General features: G+C 39.4%; 3 protein-coding genes across 3 annotated transcripts in view; 2 read left to right on the forward strand and 1 right to left on the reverse strand.

The window, feature by feature from the left end:
* The window catches only part of rps9 (ribosomal protein S9), a 145,786-nt gene that overhangs the window by 116,976 nt on the left and 2,604 nt on the right, over window positions 1–26,206 (forward strand). The gene's annotated exons all lie outside the window — the stretch shown is intronic.
* leng8 (leukocyte receptor cluster (LRC) member 8) lies at window positions 1,507–11,864 on the forward strand. Its single transcript, XM_020092953.2, has 15 exons — window positions 1,507–1,855; window positions 2,591–2,723; window positions 3,279–3,428; window positions 3,649–3,726; window positions 4,108–4,522; window positions 4,805–4,976; window positions 5,353–5,523; window positions 5,750–5,998; window positions 6,098–6,250; window positions 6,615–6,900; window positions 7,054–7,155; window positions 7,286–7,354; window positions 7,435–7,564; window positions 7,676–7,883; window positions 7,973–11,864. Exons 1-15 carry the CDS (start codon window positions 1,815–1,817, stop codon window positions 8,133–8,135), a joined length of 2,520 nt encoding a protein of 839 aa, XP_019948512.1. The 5' UTR covers window positions 1,507–1,814; the 3' UTR covers window positions 8,136–11,864.
* Window positions 13,670–25,860, reverse strand: rbfox1l (RNA binding fox-1 homolog 1, like). The gene is made up of 12 exons (XM_069537578.1): window positions 25,429–25,860; window positions 20,504–20,740; window positions 17,504–17,683; window positions 17,336–17,389; window positions 17,161–17,253; window positions 16,995–17,064; window positions 16,838–16,897; window positions 16,609–16,750; window positions 16,480–16,519; window positions 16,077–16,144; window positions 15,139–15,220; window positions 13,670–15,018 (listed from the first exon to the last, which is right to left on the reverse strand). Exons 1-12 carry the CDS (start codon window positions 25,513–25,515, stop codon window positions 14,974–14,976), a joined length of 1,158 nt encoding a protein of 385 aa, XP_069393679.1. The 5' UTR covers window positions 25,516–25,860; the 3' UTR covers window positions 13,670–14,973.

Here is a 26,206-nt window from a genome sequence, read left to right on the forward strand (position 1 = left end):
AATAGAGTAATTTGAAAGCTTGTCTCTTGAAATCTGATAGGACTGTGGCCACTAAAGTTAGGTATTATAAAGAAAATGCTATGTAAATTTGAGATGAAGGCTATGTCAGTATTACAAAGCAGTATTGAAAGACAGTTAATTTTCATAGGGGAAAAACCAGGATACATCTGAGTCTGTTGTTCAATTTGGTGCCAGAATGTCACCCCCAGAGGAATATATCCTTAAATATCCTTAATAAGACATGTTGACGCCTGCTTTTCATTACAAATAGCAGTAGAAATATTATTTGCACTCCACAGAGATGCAATCCATAGAGACCTCCAAATTATGTGGGGGATCCAGTGTGGGACAAACTCACTGACAGGAAATGACTCCTTTCTGTGTAACATACACACACAAACACACACACGGAGAGAGAGAGAGAGAGAGAGAGAGAGAGAGAGAGAGAGAGAGAGAAACAGGGTGACACATCCTGCAGATGTGTGTGCTGTACAGGAAGGTAGAGAGAACATATATGCATGTTGAATGGTGAATGTTATGTCCTAGATTTATGATTCTTGATGGGTTGAAGACTATTTTCTTCTTTCCTTTTTTTTTTTTTTTACATTTTTCTGTTTACATTGTATGTTTACTAATTTATTAATTTGACTGAATATTTTACTCCCCCCTTTGCTGTTGTAACATGGCAAATGTACCAAATAAAGGATTATGTTAAAATAATAGTAATGATAAACTTAATTTCTAAAGCACCTTTCATAAAAACATGTTAGTAAAAATAATAATAAAAACAAAAAAAAACATGTTAAAATTGAATTCATTGATTTTAAGTGACATGCAAACAGATATTCTACATGTGTGTAAAATGATAGCTGCCCATATACTATTATAGTATTATATACATAGTATATATATAGTATATATGTATTATATACATAGTATATATATAGTATATATGTATTATATACATAATATATATTTAGTATATATTTAGTATATACGTATTATATACATAGTATATATTTAGTATATATTTAGTATATATATAGTATATACGTATTATATACATAGTATATATTTAGTATATATTTAGTATATACGTATTATATACATAGTATATATTTAGTATATATTTAGTATACACGTATTATATACATAGTATATATTTAGTATATATTTAGTATATATATAGTATATACGTATTATATACATAGTATATATTTAGTATATATTTAGTATATACGTATTATATACATAGTATATATTTAGTATATATTTAGTATACACGTATTATATACATAGTATATATTTAGTATATACGTATTATATACATAGTATATATTTAGTGTATACGTATTAAAAAAAGGTGGAATGATTGACAGGCTTGTAGCCGATTAGGAATCTGAGCGAACCTAAGACTGTGATTTGATTGGTGGAGAATCCCGGAGGCGGGACTGTGTTCTTTCTCTGATGTAAAGGCTGTCTGTCCTTGATGACGTTTTCTGAGCTATATCAGCCATTTTGTATCCCGCTCAACCAACTCAGACGGAGAAGAGACTCGACCGAAGCATAAGTGTTAACGTTCACTGTTATTTCATATTTAAATTTGCATTTAACGTCTGCCAGAGTTTCATTTGTTGTGATAGGTGACATCGTTCGCGGATGTCTGACTGAGTTTATTGTCATCGGAAGGTTGACAGTCGTGTCGGACTAATTTTTGTTATCCACCAACTCTAGCAGAAGAGCTAACGTCTTTAGCTTTGTCGCTAGCCCGCACAGTGCTAGCGTTAGCTTCGTAACGCTGAATCTGTGGCGAAATGGCGGCCAACAAAACACAAGCAACACCAGCAAGTAACTGGTAGGTCGCTTTCTCTAGCCTCACAGCAAGTGGTCCAGTAAATATCGACTTACTCTTGACTTATATGGCAGTCAATAAACAGTGTGGCAGGGGCTGCTGCCACATATAATCTTAAATAAATAGTAATTAGCTGAGCTCAGGGTGTGTAAACGTGTTAGCATACCTAGCTACACACTGGCCGTTTGGCTGATTCACAGAAAGCTTACTTCTTTCTTCTTCGTTTAGTTTATTGGCGAGTGGCAACCACCGTCAAGTGTTAGCGTGTCTGTATTGAAGTTAAATAGTCAATATTAAGGGTCGGTGCTCTGAGCTCAATTCTTCAAACATCGAAAGTTACACCCGTTCAATTTCAAACAACTTTATTTATCTCCAGAGGGTAATTCTAACGCACATGAAGCATGTCAACGGTCCACGGACAGTTTCAAAGTGCAGTATACTAACATTATACAGTCACAGTAGTGTATATGAATCTAAAAGGATGTTGCACAGAATAACAGCTGTGAAGAATGATTTGCATGAACAGATAAATACTGTATGCTTAAAGCTATCGGAGTGCTTTTTATGGCATTTATGATGAAACAGTGACCACTTGCTCATTGATGTTGTTGGAGGGGGCTAAAAGGGTGTTCCAGTCAGTGGATTGGAACCAACCATGTATTGTTGAAATGCTGTCACTGGTTGATTGCGTTGGTTAAGATTCTAAAACACCTTCAATTTTTGTTGTGTGGATGACAGGTCTTACGGTGCTCCTGATGATGGCCAGGTTCACGAAAACCCAGAGTGGGAGAAAGCAAGACAAGCACTAGCCTCCATTACCAAGAGTCAGAGCGCTGCAAAGACAACACAAGCCAACCGGACCACAGCAGAGGTGTGTTTTAATCTCTTTGCGTTTCTATTTCTGTAACACCTTACATTGAAATCCCATTTAGGTGATCTGATTAAAACATACGTGAAAATACGAATGGGGACATTAGAATAATCTGAATAACCCTGTTTGGAGGTGTCAAGCTTATTTACAGGGAATGTATGTACGCTTCCTGATTACATTAAACCTCATCTGTGTGTGTGTGCACAAGTACATTTACATGCTGTCAACATCAAGAGTGCAGCTTAACACAAGTTACAGCAACAGTAGATGCCCATGGATTGTTTTCTTATATCTACGCTGCACTCTTTCGGCAACCACTATTTTAAACATGTATTGTTATACAGAATTAATAACCATCAAAATGGTTAAAGGGTGTTTTATATATATATATATATATATGTGTAAAGTTTGGGAAATTACTATAAACATGATTTATCTAACATGTTCACAATGCTTTGGTTATTTGATTCATAGTTGTGTGTTTTTAAGTTCTTGCTAAATTGTCATTTCCTCTGAGTGGTCTGACCAAGGCTATTTGTGCATGTGTTATTTCAGGCCGGTCAGTTCCAGCCAGCAGTGACCGACTCAGTTCCCATGCCGCCGCCGCAGCAGCAGCAGCAGCAGTACTATCCATGGTACCAACAAACCCAGCAGCACTACCCTGGATACACATACCCCTATAACTATTACTACCCCATGGGTCCAGTAAGTAAAGGAAGGAATTTTCTTCTTATCAAAATTTTATTTCAAAGACTTTTAATACAATCTCCAGGACCTGTACTGACTTCAACACTCTTAGCTACACAAGGCTTGTATGTCTATGTGTTCCAAAATATCAAATGCTGAGGGAATGGGATGTGGTTTAACAGTTACAAAATGATGGTGATAAAAATGACAATGCAGCTTTTTCCCCCTGAATTTTCAGTATGGAGCTGCATATCCACCAAATCAGTATGGTGTACCTCCAGGGCCTTACCCAGGAACTCCTTTAGCCAATGGCCAGGTATGTTGCAAGAATTTTCTTAATGAAGCAAAATATTCTAGTAATTCATGGACACAATAATTACATCACCTGTCTGATCATAGACCTTAAAGAGTGAATGATTGAATATAACTTTATTGTACACCGAGGGCGAAAAATTGCGTTTGGCTCACCAGTTAGATCAGACATTAGATCAGACATAACATGTTGTGGTTGCATAGTTAAACTATGAGAGATTGAGTGGATGAATATGCTCAGTGACCCTGTGTATCTTCAGATGAGATTATTTTATCATATGAAATTTGTTGAAATTGGTGTTTGGTGTAAATCAAAGTGACTTTATTCCTCTGGGCTCTCTGTACCTTTTGCAAAAATAGTATTTTTCCTTCTTTTTGAATATAGCCTCCTCCAGTGCCTGGAATGGAAGACCAGTCCCCCAGCTACCCCTCTCAACCACAACCCCCACCCCCTGCTACTCCCCAGCCCCCCCAGAGCCCAACCACCTCAGAGAAACCCCCTCCCCCTCCAACCCCCCCCATTCCTCCCTCACCAAACTCCCAGTACCCTCCCCCTCCATCACAAAATGCTTACAGTGCCAACAACTCCATGCCATACCCACCTGGTGACCCAAACCAAATGCAACACTATAATCATTCCCAGGGTAGGCCTAACTATGGCCAGGGCTTCCAGCCCCAGAGCACCTATCAGTCCTCTCAGAGTAACTCTCAACAGCCAGGCCAGTATGTACCAGGATTGGGCAGAGGAGAGGCCAACAAAAACCAGAAACAAGGACAACAACTGTGGCATCGCATGAAGCGTAAGTTTTATTCTTTTGAGATTTAGCTTACTTGTTTCCACATTTGAGTTACTGCAGAGTTTTATTTCTTTAAAGTTGCCCACGCTTTATTTCTATTATGTATCAACAATTGTCATTTGTGGGCAATAGTAAAGTGTGATAAATCTGTATTGTCAGTGCAGGTTTGAGAGGAACATTTCAGATGGAATGCAGAACAAATTATTTTGTGCGATTATATCCAAATATCAGTTTTGGTATAAATAATATGGTAGTGTTAATTTCTTATTTTTTTTATTTTGTCAGAGGCACCTGGGGCAGCTGGTGTGAAGTTCAATATTCCCAAGAGGCCTTATCAGGTACAGTGTTCTCCAGCATCCAATCAGGCTTTCCCTCCAGGCGAGCAGCCCTCAGGAATAAATCCATCTCCGTCCTCACCAGCTACTGCCAATGCTGCACCTGGAGGTGCTCAGACACGGTGAGAACTGAGAACATTGTGGGGCAGACTAAAAATGCTACTTTCAGACATGCACTGTAAACCTGAACATTTTAGACACTACCATATGGTGTTCAAATCTAAATAACCAAATCAGTTGAACTAGACATTAAATAGACTTTAGCCTGCTAGCTTCCTACTTCCATGTCTGTGTAATATTTAATTGAGTGGATGTGCAAACAGATAAAGGGCTGAACACAGCTAGCTAACAATTAGTTGAATTGAAATATGATGCAATTAAATGAATATGTCAACTTCCAAAACGTTTCCATGTCCAGTCATATACTAGGTTTTGACTTGGTCTTTTTGATTGTTTAAATATATGTATAATATATTTACTTTAAATTCTTCACACCAGACCCCAGGACTGGCCCCAAGCCATGAAGGAATATGTGCAGCGTTGTTTTACAGCATGTGAGACAGAGGAAGACAAAGATCGCACAGAAAAGGTGCTAAAGGAAGTCCTGCAGGATCGATTAAAGGACGGATCTGCTTACACCATTGACTGGACTCATGAGCCTCTGCCAGAGTGAGTTTTGTATTGGTTTAGTGCTTTTTGTGTGTGTATGTTAATCAGTAATAGGACAGCAACAAATATTAATTTGCAAAACATTTATCTGGTTAGTTTAGTACAAAGGTGAATTCTTGTTCAAACCTTAACCAACCTTAACAATGTTTGGCTTTCTGTGACTTATTGATTATGTTGCCTGCAGGTTGAGAACGCATTAAGATTTAGATCTTTGTTTGTGTTTTAGACTAAGGGCCAAACAGTCGCGTTGGGAAGCTGTCCCATCCCTGAGGAGCTCGGATGGCTCGATTGGCCGTGGTGGAAGTACAGTGGCCGCATCTTTGAGAGGCAGGGCCGGAGGACACAGGTTGGGCCACTACAGGAATATATTTTCTCAAAGGAGTCCATCCTCGAGTTCCTCCCGTTCCTCCTCCCGCTCTCCATCCCCCTCTCATGGCCGACACAGGGACCGCAGCAACCAAAGGCACAGGAGAAGGTAGCGTACTGTTTCTCAACTTTTTTTCTTGATAACTGCAGACTCAAAGTGTAGTTTTTTTTGTTTTTTTTTAAGTGTTTAGTTTCCCTGTACTTTCAGTGATTCTGGCTCACAGTCAGACAGCAGCATCTCCAGTGACCTTCGTCCTCAGCTGTCAAGACGAGGTCAGAAAGGAGCCCGTGGTCGTGGTAATGACAGGGATAGAGGCCGAGGGGGTAGAGGAAGAGGAGGAAAAGCCAATAGAGGAAGACGGTAAATTTCTAGATATGTTCATATAAAATCCTAACAAACCCTTACTTTCAACTGACCTTTCTTCAAGAAGGCTATACTGAAGAAACAATTATTTTCTAACAAAAAAAACACATACCAGAAAATAGCACAGAAAAGGTACAGTATCATCTCTGCACTATTTATAACATTAATATACAATATCTAGCCTGGAAACAGAAGAACATTATACATGAGACTTAACATCAAAAAGACAAATATGTTCCTCAAATATGAAGTGTCTGGTTCTCATCTTTTCTCCTTTAATAAAAGACAAATTAAAATAATGTTTTTCCTACCCTGTGCCATGTGGACAACCTTGTAAATAACCTTTTACCTGTTCTCCTAGAAACATGGAAGAAACTGGTGGAAAGAAGAGGAAAGGAGGAAGTGCCGGTCTGGATTTCCATGACCCCAACAGAGAAGCCAAGAAACAGAGCAGAGCAGCTCGTTTTCACAAGCAGCTCCGTTTAGAGCCCCTGGTTCTCTCTATCAATACACTAGACCTGCCTAATGGTACACAGGAGGGCCTCAGCTGGGAGGACTGTCCCATTGTGGGAACATGTCAGGACATCACAAAGCACTACCTGAGGCTCACCTGTGCCCCTGACCCTGCCACTGTGCGCCCTGTGCACGTAAGTTGTCATTATTTTCTAAATATTATCATATTATTCAGAGATAAGGGGTGGAGTAAGAGGACGAAACCTTGTTACTATGTGTGGACATTTCTAAGCTTGTATATCACAGATCATAAAGACTTTGAAATATAACATTTATTTTCCACTCAGGTGTTGAGAAAATCTCTGCAGGCTGTGAAACTCGACTGGAAAAACAACCAGGACTACACATACGCCTGTGAGCAGATGAAGTCCATACGACAAGACCTCACGGTTGGTTATTTTCATAAAGTTTCATTTGTCTTTCTATCTTTGTCCTTTTTTAAATGTTAACTTTAATCTGGCTGGGTTTTTCTGGTATTTACTTTTTTATTTATTTTTCCCTTTATTCATCTCTATCCAGGTCCAGGGAGTTAGAACAGAGTTCACAGTGGAGGTGTACGAGTGTCATGCACGTATTGCTCTCGAAAAGGTGAGTCTCTTGACCTCTAGTTGAGCTACATTAGCTAAAGATGACAGAATTTTAATACTCTGTATATTTATCGTCTTTAGGGAGACCATGAAGAGTTCAATCAGTGCCAGACCCAGCTGAAGGCCTTGTACAAGGACAATCCATCAGAGAACATAGGAGAGTTTACAGCATATAGATTGCTGTATTACATCTTCACCAAAAACTCTGGAGGTAAGCCCACATTGTTGTCTTTTGAGTCACTATTTCACATCACATGTGTTGTTACTGTTTCTACATTTTTCTCACCACATTTTAACGCTGACCCTTCATTTTCCTCTCCAGATCTGACCACTGAGTTGGTGTACTTGACACCGGCATTGCAGGCAGATAAGTGTGTGGCTCATGCTCTTGCACTCCGAGCGGCCTGGGCTTTGGGGAATTTTCGGCGTTTCTTTAAGCTCTACCTGGAAGCACCACGAATGGCTTCATATCTCATTGACAAGTTTGTAGAGAGGGAAAGAAAGGTTGCTCTTCGGGCCATAGTCAAAACGTAAGTCATGTTAAAGCCTCATGTATTTGCACATTGTAGCACCTCATAGCATGCACTGACCTTATATTTCTCTATTTCCCTTTCTGCAGGTTCAGGCCTGACGTGCCAGTCCAATATGTGCAGTCCACTCTGGGCTTCCCTTGTTTAGACTCCTGTGTGACCTTTCTTACTGGGCTAGGTGTCACCTTCACCCCCTATGACCCCGAAAAAATAGACTGTAAAACCAGCACCACAGCTTTGGCTACAACCTGAGTGGGTGGGGGATTAGCACAATGTGGGGGAGCCACTAAGAGACTCTCATGGATACTTACGTATTCAATGCACTGCACTTTAGTCACCGTAGTCAGATCAGATACGATTCAGATTTATAAACCCCATTGATAAGGAGAAATTCTAACACATGTAGCTGAAAGAATGAGATTTCAGAATGCAGGTGCAATTATTTGGAACTCTGATAAGAACAGTTTTAAACATGAGGGAGACTATTTGCACACTCAGCTTTTGCTGGTTAGCCTAATTTCCAACTTAACACAATAATTATGATGCAAGAAAAGTGAATCAACAGTTAAGATTGGGAAAGTCTCAGCACTTAGATGCCAATAACAAGATCAGGGTGGCACCCCCCCCTTTCATGGTTCCTGTTCCTTTACGACCATCAGGTGTCAAAGCTAACAGTTTTCTGTTATGTCTTTTCCTTCCTCAAGTCAACAGATTCAAGCCATGTCAATCAAAAAGGGAAATGCACAACTCTTCTTCAAGTCACTTATCCGGCGCTCTCTTTATTGAAGTCAAGCCAAACATTGAATCAAGTCAACTTCACATTATCCCCTCAGAGACTGTGAGACGTCCAGGTGAGAAGATGCAGTTTGTTTGCAAGAAGAAGAAGTGGTGGTTTGTATGTCCTGCCCTGCTTGCCATTTCCTCCATGTATGATCTGCACCAGGGGGTTCATCCTGTTCCCAAAGCATTCTATTTGAAAACGATGGACTGAAGTCTAAAGTCACCTGATTTTATTCAGAACTATTAATCCGCTGCGTCAGTTATGAAATGGTTATCCAGGATTGGGAAGACGTCTCAATCTGTTGAGCATTGACTCTGTATGATAAAGGATACAGGCCAGTGTTCTTCATCAAGGTTGTATCATCGCTCCCCCACATTCTGGAAGCTAAACTCCATCGCCAGGATCCAAGCAGTTTGAGGCAGAAGCGAAAATCTGTTTCCATCATCCTCAGGTAGAAGTTCCTGTCAGCACCTGGAATCCAGCTCACCTTGGTCAACACAGCAAAGTGCCCCAATAACGTCATCTTAACTTCACCAGCTAATATGCAGTCTTCCAGCTGAAGGTGAATATTGGATGATGGAGCTTGGAGGGGCAACACGCTGCTGCTTCTCAAAGGAATAACGACGAGTGGTTTGTATGCTACATCTGTAACTGGTATTCACGTGACTGGTAAGAGAAAGGGACTTCTCTAGAAGGAGGTGGATGATGACAATATCTCCTGTGTTTTGTTTTAGTCTTGTATAGTTTTTTTTTTTCCCTTTTTTTTTTTTGGAACAGCAAAATTAATTATTCTGACAAGAAAAACAACCTTTTGTCAGACTGAAGAAAAGATTGAGGAATGTTTCAATGTCATCAAGGAGTTGAAATCCAAACACGTTATTTTAAAACTGTAATTAATTACAGAGGGAGATGAAGGCGGAGTGCAGCCTTTTTCCCTTTATGAAATATTTCTTTAAGTTAACAGCTATATTTATTGTGGTACAGACCAGTTCCTCTGAAGTGGCAGTGAAAATGTAGCAGACTTAATTCTCTGATTTGATTCAGCCCATTTTTTTCTTCAGGTTTGTGACTTGAAGGTGCACATACATTTTACCAGTTGAACTTTGTACAGACTTTATATAAGTGATCCAAATTTAAAAACTCCAATTGACATGTTTCATCATTAATTGAGTTGTGGTCTTAAACAGTATTAATAACCATGGAAGAAAGATTGACGTGTTAAGTCTTAGGTTTAACTGACCAGAGCACAAGTTGAATGCAGGCTTTCTGTAAAATTTGCATTTATTTGTCTTGTGTAAATATTGTATGATAATGATTTCCTTTCAGTTAATGCATTGGTTATTTTTCTCACACATGGGTAAGTGTGAAGGTTTTTTTTCTTGAGTTTCTCAAAACCTTTAAGATATTTCTGTGAATATGTAAAGTAATATGCAGATGGGTCTGAGTTGGATTGTTTGCAGTGTCTTTAACATCATAACAGTGGTTCCTGTGAAATCTCTAAAATCAAATTTTGGCCAGGTGTCATGATCCAATCCTGCTGATGAGAAACATTTTTAAACTTGTCCTCCAGACAAAAGAATCCCACATGGCCACTTTTTATCGCTTCCTGTGAAGTAGCATAGATTTTCCATGACGTTGGCAACGTGATCGTACAAACCTGGATGTTGTGAAGTGTTGTGCAATGACAATGATCTCAACATGTTTTCTTTCTTCCCCCTTCATCTACCTGACCCCCCTCTGTCGTCTTTACCGTTCCCCCCCCTCACTCCCCAAACCTCTCTACACACCACCAGACGTCTCGTTCTCCAGCTCACAGCACTGCTGCATTGCAGGAGCACAGAGCCATGAAAAGTGGGCGAACCTCCTCCAGACGCCAGCCGGAGAGAGAGAGAGAGAATTGTGAGCAAAATCCATGTCTGGTTTTGACCGGCTCAAGTTGAAGCCATTCAGCTGATTTAAATCCATGGGAGCCTCACGTAATGAAATGTGATGAAAATGTTGATCTTCTGCTGCAGATGTGATTTTTGCTACTTAGTTCAGATATTTCAACATGTTTATACTATGAGACACCTGTTTAGTTGTAGACCATGTTTTGACTTAAGCCACAATGTACTTTTCTGTCTGTCCAGATACATTAGAAGTTTTTTTTTTTTTTTTTTTTAGGCTGGTTAATTTTTTGCAATTTAGCTTTTTTCCTTTCACCTAATAAATTTTTGTGCCAGGAATCATTAGGCCTGTATTTGCTTGAAATGATTTACATTAATCAGTTGTTTATTTGAGAGCGTTTATCCCTCATATTCTTGAATGTGTCTGCACATACAGAACAAATCTACAAAACCCACCTATATTTTAAAATATTTTCTCAGTATTTAGGCAAAGTTTCTTTTTGAAAAGTGCTGGTGTGTGCTTCCATGCTAAGATTCCCCTTTTAGTAGCTTCACATGTGATGAGCTTGTTTACTGTGATTGTTTGTTGCCTTAGGCTTGTGTAAATGTGCACTTTTTACACAGGGTTAAAGTGTGTACATGTGATGTCTCAGCTTGAAACAGACCACAAAGTTTGCTTTATTATTTCTTTTTAATAGAAAATTCACCCCAGATAACTAACAATCATTTAATTTGGATGCCCCCCCCCCCCCCCTCCGATGCCTGAGTCATGTTTTCAGTATTTTTTGCTCCCATGTTTTGCTGTATATCTCCCATCAGTCTGTAACTTCTTCCTTGATGTGACTCTGGAAGAACTCTCATGTCTCTTCACCTCAGCTCTGTTCATTTCTTCCCATTTCCCTTTTTTAACTTCATTTAAGTTAAGGTGATCTCGTCTCTGTTCTCACTTTCTCTCACTCTGTCTCCCTGCATGCCTTCCTCCTCCCTCTCCTCTCTCCTACAAACCTAAACACTATTGGTTCTATTCTCATCCTCCTCTTTTCCTTAAATGTTGTTGAGTTTGTTTGTGACTGTTTGCCAGGTGCAACTAAAGTCACTCTCACTAGTAAGTATTGTATTGCTTCTGCAATGCTTGGATAGTTTATGTTGCAGCTCACTAACAACTGAAGCTGAAGGTTTATCTGCAATGCCCACCCCCCACCCTCACCTCCCCTTGCCTCTACAGATCTAATACGACAAACTGCCGTTTTGTAAATATTGTGTACATAATATCTTTTGAAAACAATTGAATAAAATTAAGTATAAAGGATGAAATACTGTGGTTTTTGACTATTTGTTGGGGGTCTTTTTTTTGTTGACAGGGGCTGTGCTTATTAATCAACATGTAAAATACTGTCAGACAGATTTAACTGTATACTCTCATTTTCATGTTTTCACAAGGTAACCTGAAACAAAATGTCATTACTAATATCTATAATATAATTTGCATTATACATACCAATTGGAAGTGACTACACAACAATGGTAATTCAAGATGTGCAACTGTGCCTTTTGAATTTCCCTCTGGGGATTAATAAAGTATTTCTGATGCAATTAACCTCAAGAAACTGAGCAGCTATAAAATGAGACTGAAGGAGATGTCAAGTTTTTCATCAACAGTTTATTGTGGAATGAGAGGAACCTGTGACATGGAAATAACAGATCAACTTTATTAACGTTACAATGAACACTTCCTGCAAAAACCTAAAGTTTTACAGCTTTGTTAAAGGTAAAATACAACTTTTAAGTTTTTGAATGGAGTAGTTGGTGGGAAAAAAGTGGGTTCATGTCAGATAAATACATTTAGAAAAGCTGAAATAAGAAATGAAGAAAACTGAAATGATAGAAAGTAGAGCAGAAACAGAAATGTAACATTACAAGCAATAAGTTGAAAGAAGAATCAAGCTCATGTGGGAACGATTTAGAAGGAAAAGTAAAGCTCACAGGAAAGAACAGAAAAGAGTAAAGAAAATTGGAAAAGCAGCAGAAAAAGAGTAAAAGTCCAAAGCTGTTTGCAGAAAGTGAACTCAAAGTGGAAAGATTTGTTCAGTGGGATGAACCAGTAATAAAAAACGTCTGTGGCTAAAAATGTTGTAATGCTTTATATTTGATTTGACATAAATCTGGATCTTTTTCATAACCCTTCCAATAACATCACCTTTAAATGGCATGTTGCTTAAATCTAAATCTGTAGAAGACCACAGCATCTTCTATTTGACAATAAACCATACAAATCAAATAAACTAAATTCAACCACTTAAATTATTTAATCTTATTACATATAATTATTGTTTTTTTTATTGTTGTTGATTAATCACTTTTACATGAAATAAAGCCCAACTGTCCAGACAGAGAAAAATCTTAGAGTTAAAAGAATAGAAACTATGTTTAAAAAAAGGCAATAAAAAACGACTCAGGAAAGAGAAATTAAGAAAAGGATGAGCTGCAAAACTAACTCAGTCTTATTATATATACAGTTTAAAGTCAGAGAGGACAGAGGGAAAGAAGCACAGGAACTAGGAGCTAATAATAAAGCGAGATCTATATACAGGAGCAGAAGAGAAAATGAGGAGAGGAAACTAAGCATCATGCAAAAAGAGAGAAAGTCAGAAGCAAATGTTAAAGAGGAAAGATGCTCAAAGAAAAGTTAAATAGCAGGAAGAGAGATTTTAATCTATCACACTAACTATAACTACTGCAGAACAGAATAAAGCGAAAAAATGACAGGAGGAGTTCACACAGAGTAGAGAGAGAACACGGAGGAGGACAGACGGGCTGGATTTCATGTAAATACACATCTATGTGTTTTCTACTGAGGGGAAAGAAGGACACAAGGTAGTGTGCATGGAAACTGGAGGAATAGTGCAAGTTGGAAACAGAAACAGAAGCAATAAATAGAAGAAAAGAGGCTGTTTCATTTTCCAATGAGGTGAAAACCTCAGTAAAATCTAAATGAATGAAATCAAGGCCTCTTGGTGAAAGGTGCATATGGAGTCTAACTTAAGAGGCAAAGCAAATGAAAAGAAAAGGAACAAACTGGAAAACCAATAGACTAGAATAAAGGACAGAGGAAAAGAAAAGAGAGAAAACAGTTTTATTCAAAGGTGTAAATGTCAAGCTCAGCAGCAAAGAGTGCAACAGACACGAAGACAAAACCAAAGAGACACGATCAACACGAGAAGTCGTTCAGCAGATCTGAGCGAGGGAGGAGAGAAAATACAGGAAACAGGGAAAGAAACAAGGCGAAGGACGGAAGAGAATAATGAAATTCTTACAGAGTGAGATTTTATCTTGTACTGACGGTAGAAAAGTTCAGCAGAAACAATGTACTCCAATCCCAGTCTGTGAAGTCAAGCCAATAGCTAAACATTGCTTCTAACTACAGCTCCCGTTGAGAGTAAAACAGGGATAAAAGCAAATCAGTAAAATCAAACTTCCCTGGGTGAACACAAGTAAAATAAATGTTTAACAGAACCTGGAAAAAGTAACTCAAAACTCTGGATACAGGCCCCAGGCTCATCAGGCAGTGAGGTACAGAGCCACGGAAACAGAAACTAGTTAGAATTCATGGAGAGGAAAAGAAAACTCTTCAGGATTAACGATTAGAGAAAAAGAAACAGGGTCAATGTGTGAAAAGCTTAAAATGTACGAGAGGTAGATTGTTAGAGAAAAAGGCAAAAACAAAAAAAAATCGTGAAATTCCAACTACATCCAGACAAACATTAGGTGTGTGTCTGTAAAACCAGTGTCACAGCTGTCTCTGGGTTCAGTGTTGATGCATGACCCTCTCTCATATGCTCACACACACACACACACACACACACACACACACACACACACACACACACTCAAACACACATGTAAATACTTGTCATTTGAAAAGCCTTTAACATTGTACAAAATGTTGTTTTCTCTCTACAGTTTGACCCGTGAAAACTTGACAAACCCCAGACATGAATCCCAAAAGTCTTTCTCACAGTAATTTTCTCAGCAGTTGCCTCCTTCTCTACTGTTTAACTCTTTAAATTCAGAAAACAATCATCCATTAAAGGCTTTAAGCATCTGTTTATATATATGTATATATATATATATATATATATATATATATATATATAAATAATACATATCAGCCTCTTCCATGTGCTGAGTTTTCCTTATGGAGAGCAACTGGTTTCTACAGTATTTACAACTTCCATCAGTTTAGTCTCTCGGGGGAGAGGTGAGTGGGATGGAGGCAGGAGGTAAAATCCACTTCCACGTTCAGTGTAAAGATCTCATAACCTGTCCTGCTGCGTCCACGGATCGGCCAATCCCAGAGTCCCAAGAGAGACAAAAACCACCCTCTCTCTCTCTCTCTCTCTCTCTCCCTCTGCTGGGGGGGGGCTCAGTATGGGGTGAAGCGGTTGTATCCTCCTCTGTACAAACTGGCCTGTTGACAGATCAGTACAACAGGTGTCAGCACAGATGTAACAACACAGCATTAAACAGCAGCTGCAGTGTGTGTGTGTGTGTGTGTGTGTGTGTGTGTGTGTGTTTTGACTCCACTCACCATTGTACCAACTCCATATGTCGTCGTTGGTCCGACTGAGTGGTGGTAGGGGTCTGCGGCTGTGGCGTACACCCGTCCATATCTGGACAAAGACAGATGTAATGTCACATATGTCATGATGGAGGCCGCAGCCAGGGTAGTCCCACAGGAAGTTCTGACTAACAGCCACCATCAGTCGACAGTGAAGTCCAAACCTTCCCCACACTCAGAAATACAAAATAATTAGATTACATTTTTTTAATTCTACCTGAAAAAGTCAAATTCAGCACATTATAGAACCCAATGTGTTCTTGTAGATTGAAAGTTACTAAACATGTCATTTAAACACAGAAAGAATACAAAGGACATTTTTGATGCTTTGTACTTTTTTTACTTCACTGAAAATTAGAAAACGTCTTTTTGTTCTACCATGTCGCACATAATACTAAACTCATCGTAAAGATGTTGACAAGTTGTCACATTTAGTGAAGATGTGCTGCAAGTGTAAAAACTGGCTTCTTTGGGTGAAGTGCAAATACTTTAAACACAGAACTGTGTATTTTCGAAGCAAGTACCTTCACATATGTACTCGAAAATGAGAAAATATGTGAGTTCACACAATGTGGATTTTAGGGAAGACATTGCTTTTCATAATAACATTTAAAACCCATCAAATCACTTGTGATGTGTTTCCATTTACGAGAAAAAAACAGTTTCAACATTCAACAAAATTATGAATCAATGTCACAGTTATCTAGTAATGTATATCACTGTTCAACATCGATATTTAAAAATGAGAAGAAGTCATTGTATAACAAGAAGAAGAAGAATTGTGACCAGAGTAAGACACATGCCTTCTATTAATCTATACAAATTCAATATGCAGAAAATTAATGATAACGTTATAAGTGTTTTTGTGAGGAACACGTTGATGACTGATATTATATTTATCTGCCTACCCATCACTGTAGGTCGCCGTGGCAGCAGATGCTGATTGAGCCACTCTATAAGCTGCTGGATATCCACCCTGAAACAAAGAGACAGAACTATATATGATATTTACTGATTTCAAACAACAGTGTGAGATGATGGATGGATGAACAGATGGATGAATGGATGGATAATTAGATGGATGAATGGATAAATGAAAAGATGGATGAATGGATGGATGAAAAGATGGATGAATGGATAGATGAATAGATGGATGAATGTATGGATGAAAAGATGGATGAATGGATGGATGAATAGATGCATGGATGGATGGATGAATGGATGGATGAATGGATAGATGAATGGATGGATGAATGGATGGATGAATAGATGGATGAATGAATGGAGTGTAAGAAAAGCACAGATACTTACATAAACCTCTGCTCCATACAGTCCGTCCTGGTATACAACCCTGAAACAAAACGAGTAAACACAATATTTAAGTGATTTGTAGTGAATTATTTAAATGTTGACCTGACACCACAGGACTCAGACTCTTACCCAGGGTAGGCGGGGACAGCAGCTGCAGGTGCGGCTGCAGCTGCAGAGCGAATCGTGTTGTAGACGGCTCGACCTCGACCACGCAATGCAGAGCCCCGATAGGCCAAGGTGGGAGTCGCTACAGGGTACGGAAAACTGGCAACTGAGGAAAACAAAGAACAAAACATTTAATTCTAAATGGTAAATTGTATGTAGCTGATAAAGTGATAAAGGTGATAAGTCCATTCACCTGTATAGAGCTCAGGTGCATACATTGCTCCCATGACAGGGTTGATCTTCCATCCAGAAGCTGCACAGAAGAAAAAACAAAGTTGCAATGAGAAGCTAAAACTTCCCATAATCCCTCAAAACAGGAAATGTGAGTTTATTAACGAGTTGCTTCTTACTTGAAATGTCACCATTCACCAGAGGCGTCTGGGGCTTCTTGGTCACTACTCTTGCAGTGGCATTATTAACCTGAGGAGACAAAGAACAACAGTAAAGCAGCGATAAAAGGTGATTTTGCAGAATAATAATGTGGAAAACCTACAAATGTTGGGAAATCTCACGGACCTCAATCTTTCTCCCTTCCACGATTGTTCCGTTCAGCTTTTCTCGAGCTCGGTCAGCCTCAGCGGCGCTCTCGAAGGTTACGAATCCAAAGCCCTTCAGGTTTGCATGATTATATCGTTATTTTCTTTATGTGTCTTCATTAAAATTCCTCCTCATGTTTGTTTCTGTGACTCACCTTGGACCCCCTCTCATTGAAGATGATTTCTACATCAAGGATCTTGCCAAACTGCTGCAGGTGTCAGATGGATTTTGGAATAATAGTAATTAGTGTTTATGACAATTCAATCCATATGATGAATGACTGTATTCTTATTATCTGTAGTGTACAGGATGAACTTCATACCCCAAACATCTGGCGGAGGTCTGGGTCTCTGAAGCGGAACGGGATGTTGGAGACGTGGAGGCGTTTGGGTTGGGCCTTACCTGACCCCTCCTCCTCACTTCCACTTCCTGCCCCGCCTCCTGATGACACGGACACACTCAGAGACTGGGGGTCAGAGGTCACAGGGGCCAAAGCGTCCTCCTGACAGCGAGAAAGTATGAAATAGAAAGAGGAGGACAAAGAGGAAAAGAGGAAGGGATGCGAGCACGTGGACAAAAGAAGAATTGACGAGAAGGAAGGAACACACAAGAACAGAAAGATGGAAAACAAACAATGGGGAGAATGAGAATGTGATGAGACAGATGTGAAGAAAAATGGGGAGAGGGCATCAGTAGAAAAGCAAAGAAAGAAAAAAGGGGAAAATAATCATGTCAATTCTATTTAGCAAAATCTGTCAAGAGGTTTTCTGTTGTGTGTAAAACTTCAGTCACGTAAGCATCACATGGCATTAGGCAAATATAACGTCCATGAAGTCAAGTGATCCAAACCAAAATTCAAAGAGCATTCAGCAACCAGTGATCCTTCTCAGGCAAATGTGAGGAGGCATGAAAAGGGCTCCATTTTTAGTGAGGCGTCTTTTAAATACATGCCTGTCCTTTGAGTTTCTATAGAGGATATTATAATGTTTCCTATTCACTACCAATGAAGATTAAATATCCGACAGTTAAATTACGCTCACTCCAGCTGTGGCAAAGAGGGTTAAACATTAAAGTTCCTCTGAAAACAATACAGTAGTTTACATAGTCTCCTTTTATCTAAAATAATACATTCAATATATATATCTTAAAGAATCTGTAAAATAAATATAAAACTATGGTAAGTATAAACAAATTAAAACTGCCTCATGCAAAATGAATAAAATCAAGGACTAATGTGCCAAAACCAAAACATTCACTATCCCACAATGCACCACGATGCTAGTGTGTGCGTGTGTACAAGTTTGTGTTCGTCAACCAGCATCATCAACCATTGCATTAACAGAGTTAAACATTTTTTTAAGACAAGTGAATGAGTCCAGACGAGAATAAGAGAAAGACAAAGAAAGGCAAAAAAAAAAACGGAAAAGAAAGTACAAGGAGCTTCAGCAAAGAGAGAAAGAAAAGACAGGGTGCAAAAAATAAAGCAATTTTTTACAGGAAAAAGTGAAAAGTCAACTTAATTGAAAATAAGAGTTGCAGTCCCAAGTATTAGCATTGTAGTACCAAGAGGCAGATACAGAATGGGGAGGCCTTGGTGCAGCAGTGAAAAGATAAAATGACACCACAGTAAACAAGGCAAAGAAGGTGCGCAGAAAGCTTGAAAAGGAAGAGGTGAAGGGGGAGTGGGGGAGAGATCTACACTAAACGTTCCACAAGGGTCAGTTTGGGGAGGGGGGGGGGGGGGTCACGGTGCTGCTTTTCTGCCAAAGGTTAAAGGTCATAATTAATTGGGTGGGGATTTACAGAGAAATGTCACAGACACACACTCACAGAGGGAAGCGTTTGACAAACAACATAAACACACACAGGCCGCTGCTGTATTACACTACACTGATCGGCCGTGGGTAACTACAGTGTAGACGTCACATCCACTCACACACACACCACACAGACACAGGCTGGAGGGGAGGGGGAGACAGGGAGAGAGGGTTGAGTTGGGCAGTGGTGTCAAGTCACGATGCAGATTTGTGTTTCTGGACCTGAGCGATATTTCATTGGGGGGAAGGGGCTCATCTGGTCAGCCTCCCCCTTTCACCCCCTCCCTCCATGGCGATGTCTCAACTTTCCCCCGAAAATCGGCGCAGACCCGAGTATGTCAGGGGCTCTAGTAATAAAATATATAGATGGGGCCACAAAACACCATTTATAAGAGGAGGAAGAGAGACGTGCTGCAGCGACAGGACACAGAGTCGACCTGCCACACATACACTCATCAGATGAAACACCTCCATCTTTATCAGACTGAAACTTTTCATGCCATATTTTTCATGTCATATCCTAAACTGCAAAAAAAAAAAAGTAGTCCACTAATATAAAATGTGACTAAAGTGAGTTAATAAAAGTCTTATTTTGGTAAAAATAGAAAAAAAATATGCCAATCTAATCCCACATGTTGATGTAAATTGTTGTAAATCTCTAAAAAACGATAATTACATTGTATAAAATATTTTGCACTGTAAAATAATAAAATACTAAAACTGGTAACTCTCGCTGTCAGATAAAGATAGTGGAAATAAATGTAGAAGAGTATAAGCACAAAGAAGCAAAAGATTGAAGCACCCAGAAAGTACATCTCAAAATTATCCTTACGTAAAGTAAATTAGTAAACGTACTTAGATTCTTCTCACCACCAGAAATAATTTTGCTGCACTGTCACATCACTGAAAAAAGAAAATTGTTCGACAAAGCTAAAAAAATATTTAAATTGCTTACACATTTCTTTTTTTCATTGCAAAAACATAGTTGGGAACAAATATCAAACTTTAGTTAACATCTCAAGTCATACAGACTCTATCTGTAACAACTTCTCACGTTAACGTCTTTTTTAACCTTTCTTTTGTTTTTTGAAATGGAAGATAAACCACAACATTACATCTTCTACTTGTGTGAAGCATCGAGTCAAACTGTCGCAGCTCTGATCTTGAAAGCTGATCTGTTTTAATGGCAGCTAAATAAGACACAGGAGAGAAGGAAGTGGGGGGATTTGTTTTCAACAACAAATCCCTTCTCAGCTGCCCCCCCCCACTTTACTGCACTGAGCGTGAGCTGCATTCCCATACATGGACACATCAGTGGTGGTGGTGGTTCTCTAAATATAGAGGGAAACTCTATCTGACCATGTTTCTCTCGTGGGACATATGGACGGACTACCTGTCACAGAAGGGTTTCTTGTCACATTAGCTTCTGGAAGATCATGTTTCATTGGGACATGAAGGTTTTGGCATCATGTGAATTCATTAACATCTTCATTAACTGCTCTTACCGCGGAGCCGGACGTCAGGGCCTCGGCCCCTTCGAGCTGAGGGCCCTGATAGACTCTGAGTTGGGGATGCTCTGCGTACTCTGAACCGGCATGTGCAGAGGTGAAGTCCAGAGGGGGCAGTCTGCCCGCAGATGTTGGCGGACCTTGTCCCGGTGGGGGGTAAGAAGGAGGCGGGGCGTAGACCTGAGATAGGGCGGGGTCGCCGCTCCCCGGGCCGGCCTCCTGGGTGGCACCTCCCTGAAGAGGAGAGAGAAGGGGTGAGGATGATGTGAGAGGTGTAAACACACTAAACATCAGATTAGTAAATATCATCGTTAAGATCATTTAATGAAAGGTTTATCACATATGAACATACTGTAGCATGACTGGAGGGTCACACCACTGATTTTACACATAATCATCAGGAAGAACAACTCAACTGGTGTAAATACTTCAATCATGTTTCCTGTGATCTATGGAGGGCCGTTTCTAAAATTTGAGGCAAAAATCTCAGCAGAGTTTTCTTGGATTCTTCAGACTTATTTTCTTGATTTGTGACGTTTACAAGTCTGGGCTCCAGGACGTTTTTGCTGCTTCACTTGCACCAGGAACTGAAAATCACAACATGTCAGCCTTTTGACAACTTCACAAAGAATCAGAGTACTCCAACTTATTGGATGCATATCATTTATCGCTGGATTTCCCCCTTAAGAGTCACAACCTTTAATTAACCACATGCTTTGTAACTTATAGTACAAATTCTAAAATAAAAAGAATGAAAGCTTCTTGAGAACTGAAGAAGCCTTTTGGTTGAGAGGTGAAGCATCTTGAAGGAACATGAGCAAGTCCAGTTGCCCATGCACACTTCTTTAGAATCTCCACAGATAAAATAAAAAGAATCTCTAATAGCTATAGTCAAAACAATCTGTTGATATACCAGACTCAGAAGAATTAACATATTTGATAAGTAATAATTTAGAGACAGAAAAACACAATACATTTTTGACATTTTACACATGAAGCCATATCCAGATCAATCTAGCTAATGTTGCAGTCTCTCTAACAGCCATCATAGATGTTTGGGTTTGAAGGATTGATTTGAAATCCTCATTTAGAGAAACATCTGGACAGTGCACATCATGGTGTTCTTTCATTCAGAAACAAACCACATTAAACTCTGTTAAGTAACCAACAGAAAAACAATGAACACACGTTTAGTACATGACGTGAGAAGAGACCTAAACCACACAGACAAAGAGATGAACGACCATCCTGTACAGCCTCAATACAAGAAGTGAATTTGCAGGTTAGGAACTAAAAGCATTGTCTTACCCCTTTACTGCATTCCTCAATCTCTGATGCATTGTCCAACAACTGCCTCATGTTATAGTAACGCCAGCTGACCACCCGCCCACTGCCCCAGCACTTCTGCTCAGCCACCAATCACATCAAATGATGGCAGGAGCAAAAGGGAGCAGGAGGCCACGCCAGCTGTGGTCATCTGTAACTGTCAATCACCTTGCTGCCCACACCCACCCACCACCCTGCCTTCACTTTACACACACACACACACACACACACACACACACACACACACACACACACACACACACTTCATGCTCTAACATAATTATGAACAGTGCTCTGAGGAAGTAAATGTTGTAGTAAAACAACACAGATAATCACTTACTGAGGGATGCAGTATAGTTAGTACAGTAACGACTTCACTATTTGGAGTTACTGGTACTTTCACTCATAATTTTTGTTTGGTGCAACCCAATATTTTGGCTGTGACACATTTATCTGGAAACTGCAGCTGCTGCTTACACACTGAAACATGAAATAACCTTTTAAGATGCAGCTGTTGTTAGTTTAACCAAATGTAAACGTTTCAGGGACGATGAAAAAACAGCCTCGGCTCGACCAGAGTATTTATTTCTGACACTATTTAAACCGTATTTATAAAAGAAAAGCACTTTCTTTAGCCTGTAACATATCATTACTTCTCATTATTTTTACAGCAATTTATTTCTCTCACCAGCCGATATAGTTATCAGCCTTGACCTGGTATTTACTGATATATTCATTAGTCTGGTTCATATTTTTCCACAGCAGCATCCTATCTCTACATCTCAGTGTTGCCTTACAAACAAAATACCACAACTTCATCAGCCAGCATCAGGATTAAGAAAGGATCTGTTATAATTAAATCTCTGTCCTCTGTCGTCTCATAATGTCTCATATATCTCTCAATGAGCGGTCTCACTTGACGTGTGATAAATTAGATCTGTGCAGATGCTGGTAAACAAATGTGGGAGGAATTGGAAGAAGCAGGGCTGCAGAAACACCGACATGGATTCTCTAAAGCACATCCACAAAAATAATGTTGTGTGTAGCCAACGACGATGCAGACAACATCAGAGAATGCGTCTCACAGCTCAGACTGAACAGATTACTGAAGTCTCTTGCTCCTCAGTCCATCAGTTTGTTGGATCAGAGTGCTGTTATAAAGCAGCAGGGGTCTGATGCAATGCAAACAGCATTTGTGAGTTTAGGAGTTGTTTACATGTGTACAACCACTGAAGAAAAGAAGCAGGTGTGGGAAGTAAATGCACTGAAACTATGTGACTGTGGTGGAGAAGATTTTCATTTATTTTTGTACATAACTGTAAATCTTGTCATGCTGTAAATAATATAATTATATATGTAGATACGTATATCATACAATGTACGTATCCATCCATCCCACACAACAATATACATCCAGTATTTATTATTAATTTCTTAAATTAATTTATTCAATGTTGTGGTCCTCGTCACTTGCTTTATGTTGATGTTTTCTTTAACACTAAAAATACAAGACTGAAACTTGAGTCCTGCTGCTCGATGAAACTGAACTTTCAGCCCAGTACTGTTCACCTTTAAGTGCAGGACAAATTGGAAAATGAAATAAATCTAAATAGATTTTTACCGATCATGTTTCTTGTTTTCAGAATTCTGGAGAGACTGTGACCTATGGTTGTTACTCAAACTCCATCATGTGTCAGTTTACCAGCGGCATTAACTTTCAGTCTGGATCATGTTCCCGGCACTAACTTTTGCCTGTGGCCTGTTTATCTCAAGAAAACTGTGATAAAAAGTGTTAAATAAGTGAAGATAACACAATCTGTTGTATCCTGCAACCCCTCTGCCGGATGAAGCATGACAGTGTCAGCAGGGACAGACACCGTGTCCCCTTCTCCTCCTACTTACAGGCTTTTTTTGATTTCCATTTGCTCCCTCTTTTTCTCGTCTCCCTCCTCAGCTGTCAGTTCGTGGTCAGGGGTCAATAGCTCTGAGCCAGGTGCCTGCTGGGACAGCTGCCACAGGATTTACGCACAGACAACACTAACTGCAGATGTGGCCTTTTAGTAGCAGCCAAGTTACACATGCTGGCAATAGGAAACTAATGGTTCAAACTTTCATCCGTTATTTTGGCCTTGATTTCCCCTCCACGGGTTCCCTCATTAAGTGTGTTTATACACTTTTATTAGATATTTGACAAGGAAGAGAGACAGGAAACACTTTGGAAACAATAAAGTATAAAGGGATAGTGCACTTCAATCATTCAAGTCTTTCACCGAACCACTGAAGGAACATGCATCCTAGAAAACCACAACAATTTACTGAAACTATAAAAAGGTGTCAGGAAGGAAAATTTAATTTTATAGTGCCAGCATATTTTGGAGAATTATCTCCCTCCTCGTGAAAAAAAATCATTAAATGAATCAAGATGTCATCATGAACATAACTGTAAAATACAGTGAAGGTCTCAGCCATTCTTGATGAAGGCCTGTTTGTACTGAAATATGATCCAGTATGGACAAGATGAAAGCACGAACCTCTTTTTAAAAAATACTTCTCTGTACACGTCAAGTCTCCTATAAAGTTAAATATTCTGTTGTTAATTTACAGGCTGCTTAATACACAATATCTAAAGGGACAATGGTGAAGGTGAGTTCACACGAGGCAGGTTTCACACTGGTTTTAAGAACAGTAACTGCAGAAAACAAAATAGGTGTCAGAATCTCCTCCTGTGATTATCAGGACGGCTAAAAATACAGCTGGTGTGAAGCACAGAGACAAGGTAGAGAGATACCAGACGCATGGTGGCATTACTGGTATGTCAGGGACACTTAGAGACAGAGACACACACACACACAAACACACACACACTTGTAACCTGCCACGACAAGTGAACTAAAGATAACCCACATATCAATAGTATTGAATAAATAAAATATGTTTCAATCAACTTTGTCCAGCTCCCATCAGGCCTCTTTGATTTTAACTTCCTCTAATCTCCTCTGTAAATGAGATGTCATGTCACTATTAAGCAAAACTGAATTACATTTAAGATGTGACTCACTGAGTCAAGGGAATAAGGGACATTTTCTTCTCTTTCTGATTTAATTCAATGTTTTCCTCCTCACTGGGGATATGTTGGCTATACCAACACTGATTTCTAAATTACCATTAAAAAAATTAATCAGAGCTGAAATGACAAATCTGACAATAATTATGTGTCATATTTTCAGCAAAAATGCCCAAAACAAATTGATTTTGTCTCCTCTTCAACTTTTGATCAGATAAAACATGAAGTTTAAACATGTCAGCATGGAGTCTTGTACATTTCTGCAACCAACTGATTAATTAATTGGCGCTTGTCATTAATTGGATAAATGGAAATACTTGTTGGCTGCCTCTCATTCACCTATGGATTTTATTAGAATTCCATTCATGTAATGGCATCTCTAGTTTCTTAGTTCCTATCCCTGAATCTTGAGGCACCATAGAAAGAGGCTCAAGGCTCCCAGGTCCCAGGACTTCTGACAACGCTAGCTTGTGAAGACAAACGTTTGAGTGAGACTTTGGAGTTTACACAGCAAACAAAGGAGAGTTTTTACCTGAACTATGCTGGGGTAGCATGTGGGTGTCTGTTGGTAGACAGGCAGTCCATATGGCTGGAGAATCACAGTGGGTGAGGAGAGCATAGCCCAAAACTACACACAAGGACACAGGGAACAGTGGAAGATGGGAGGAAGAGGAGAAGGAGAGCAGGGGGGAAAGGAAGGCTTGATCTTCACACAGGAGAGCAGGCAACCAGGCAGGGGGAAAAAAAGAAGAAGAAAAAATCCCAACAGGAGAAAAGAGAAGATCCAAGAAGGTGAGAGGGAAGAAGTTTAAGACTCTGTTTGACTTTACAGGTGAGTCAAAGGTGAAAATACAGAGACGATTCCACAAAACAACCGGTGTCCTGTCAGGAAAATACAGGATATAGGGCAGTGAAAGAGAAAGCAAGTGAGCTCCTGTGTGTCCATCAGTTGATCGTGCAGCCTGACAGACAGAAACACATGTTCAGGGTCCCATTTCAGAGTTATATAAATAGTCACCCATGTCCTTCTCTCTGAGTTTACCACCTTACCTCCCTCACTCACAAACACTTTGTCCTGAGATGTTTTCTAACAACTTATTACACATGTAAGAACATGCAGGAGAGACGTTTGCTGGACTCAAACTCGTTGTGTATCATTGAGAAATAATCTTCTCCATTTTGTCTAGCCGCCATGTCTGTTATTAATTTAATACACATTATGACTTATTCATTATTTTTTTGACAAGAGACAGAACCAAAACTACTTAAATTTAAATTTAACAAATAAAGAACAAAATAATATAAATGTC

This window comes from Paralichthys olivaceus, chromosome 13 (genome assembly GCF_024713975.1).
Source record: "Paralichthys olivaceus isolate ysfri-2021 chromosome 13, ASM2471397v2, whole genome shotgun sequence".
In the NCBI taxonomy this organism is placed as follows: Eukaryota; Metazoa; Chordata; class Actinopteri; order Pleuronectiformes; family Paralichthyidae; genus Paralichthys; species Paralichthys olivaceus.

What these genes read in the sequence shown, in the direction of transcription:
- leng8 (XM_020092953.2), top strand. Translation starts at nt 1,815, where the DNA reads ATGGCGGCCAACAAAACACAAGCAACACCAGCAAGTAACTG. An exon ending in ACTCATGAGCCTCTGCCAGA is followed by an intron (nt 5,524 to 5,749) that starts GTGAGTTTTGTA and finishes TTTGTGTTTTAG; the next exon opens with ACTAAGGGCCAAACAGTCGC. An exon ending in CCATACGACAAGACCTCACG is followed by an intron (nt 7,156 to 7,285) that starts GTTGGTTATTTT and finishes ATCTCTATCCAG; the next exon opens with GTCCAGGGAGTTAGAACAGA.
- rbfox1l (XM_069537578.1), bottom strand. Translation starts at nt 25,515, where the DNA reads ATGCTCTCCTCACCCACTGTGATTCTCCAGCCATATGGACTGCCTGTC. An exon ending in TGGAAGGGAGAAAGATTGAG is followed by an intron (nt 17,065 to 17,160) that starts GTCCGTGAGATT and finishes TTGTCTCCTCAG; the next exon opens with GTTAATAATGCCACTGCAAG. An exon ending in TGTATGGAGCAGAGGTTTAT is followed by an intron (nt 16,145 to 16,479) that starts GTAAGTATCTGT and finishes TCTTTGTTTCAG; the next exon opens with GGTGGATATCCAGCAGCTTA.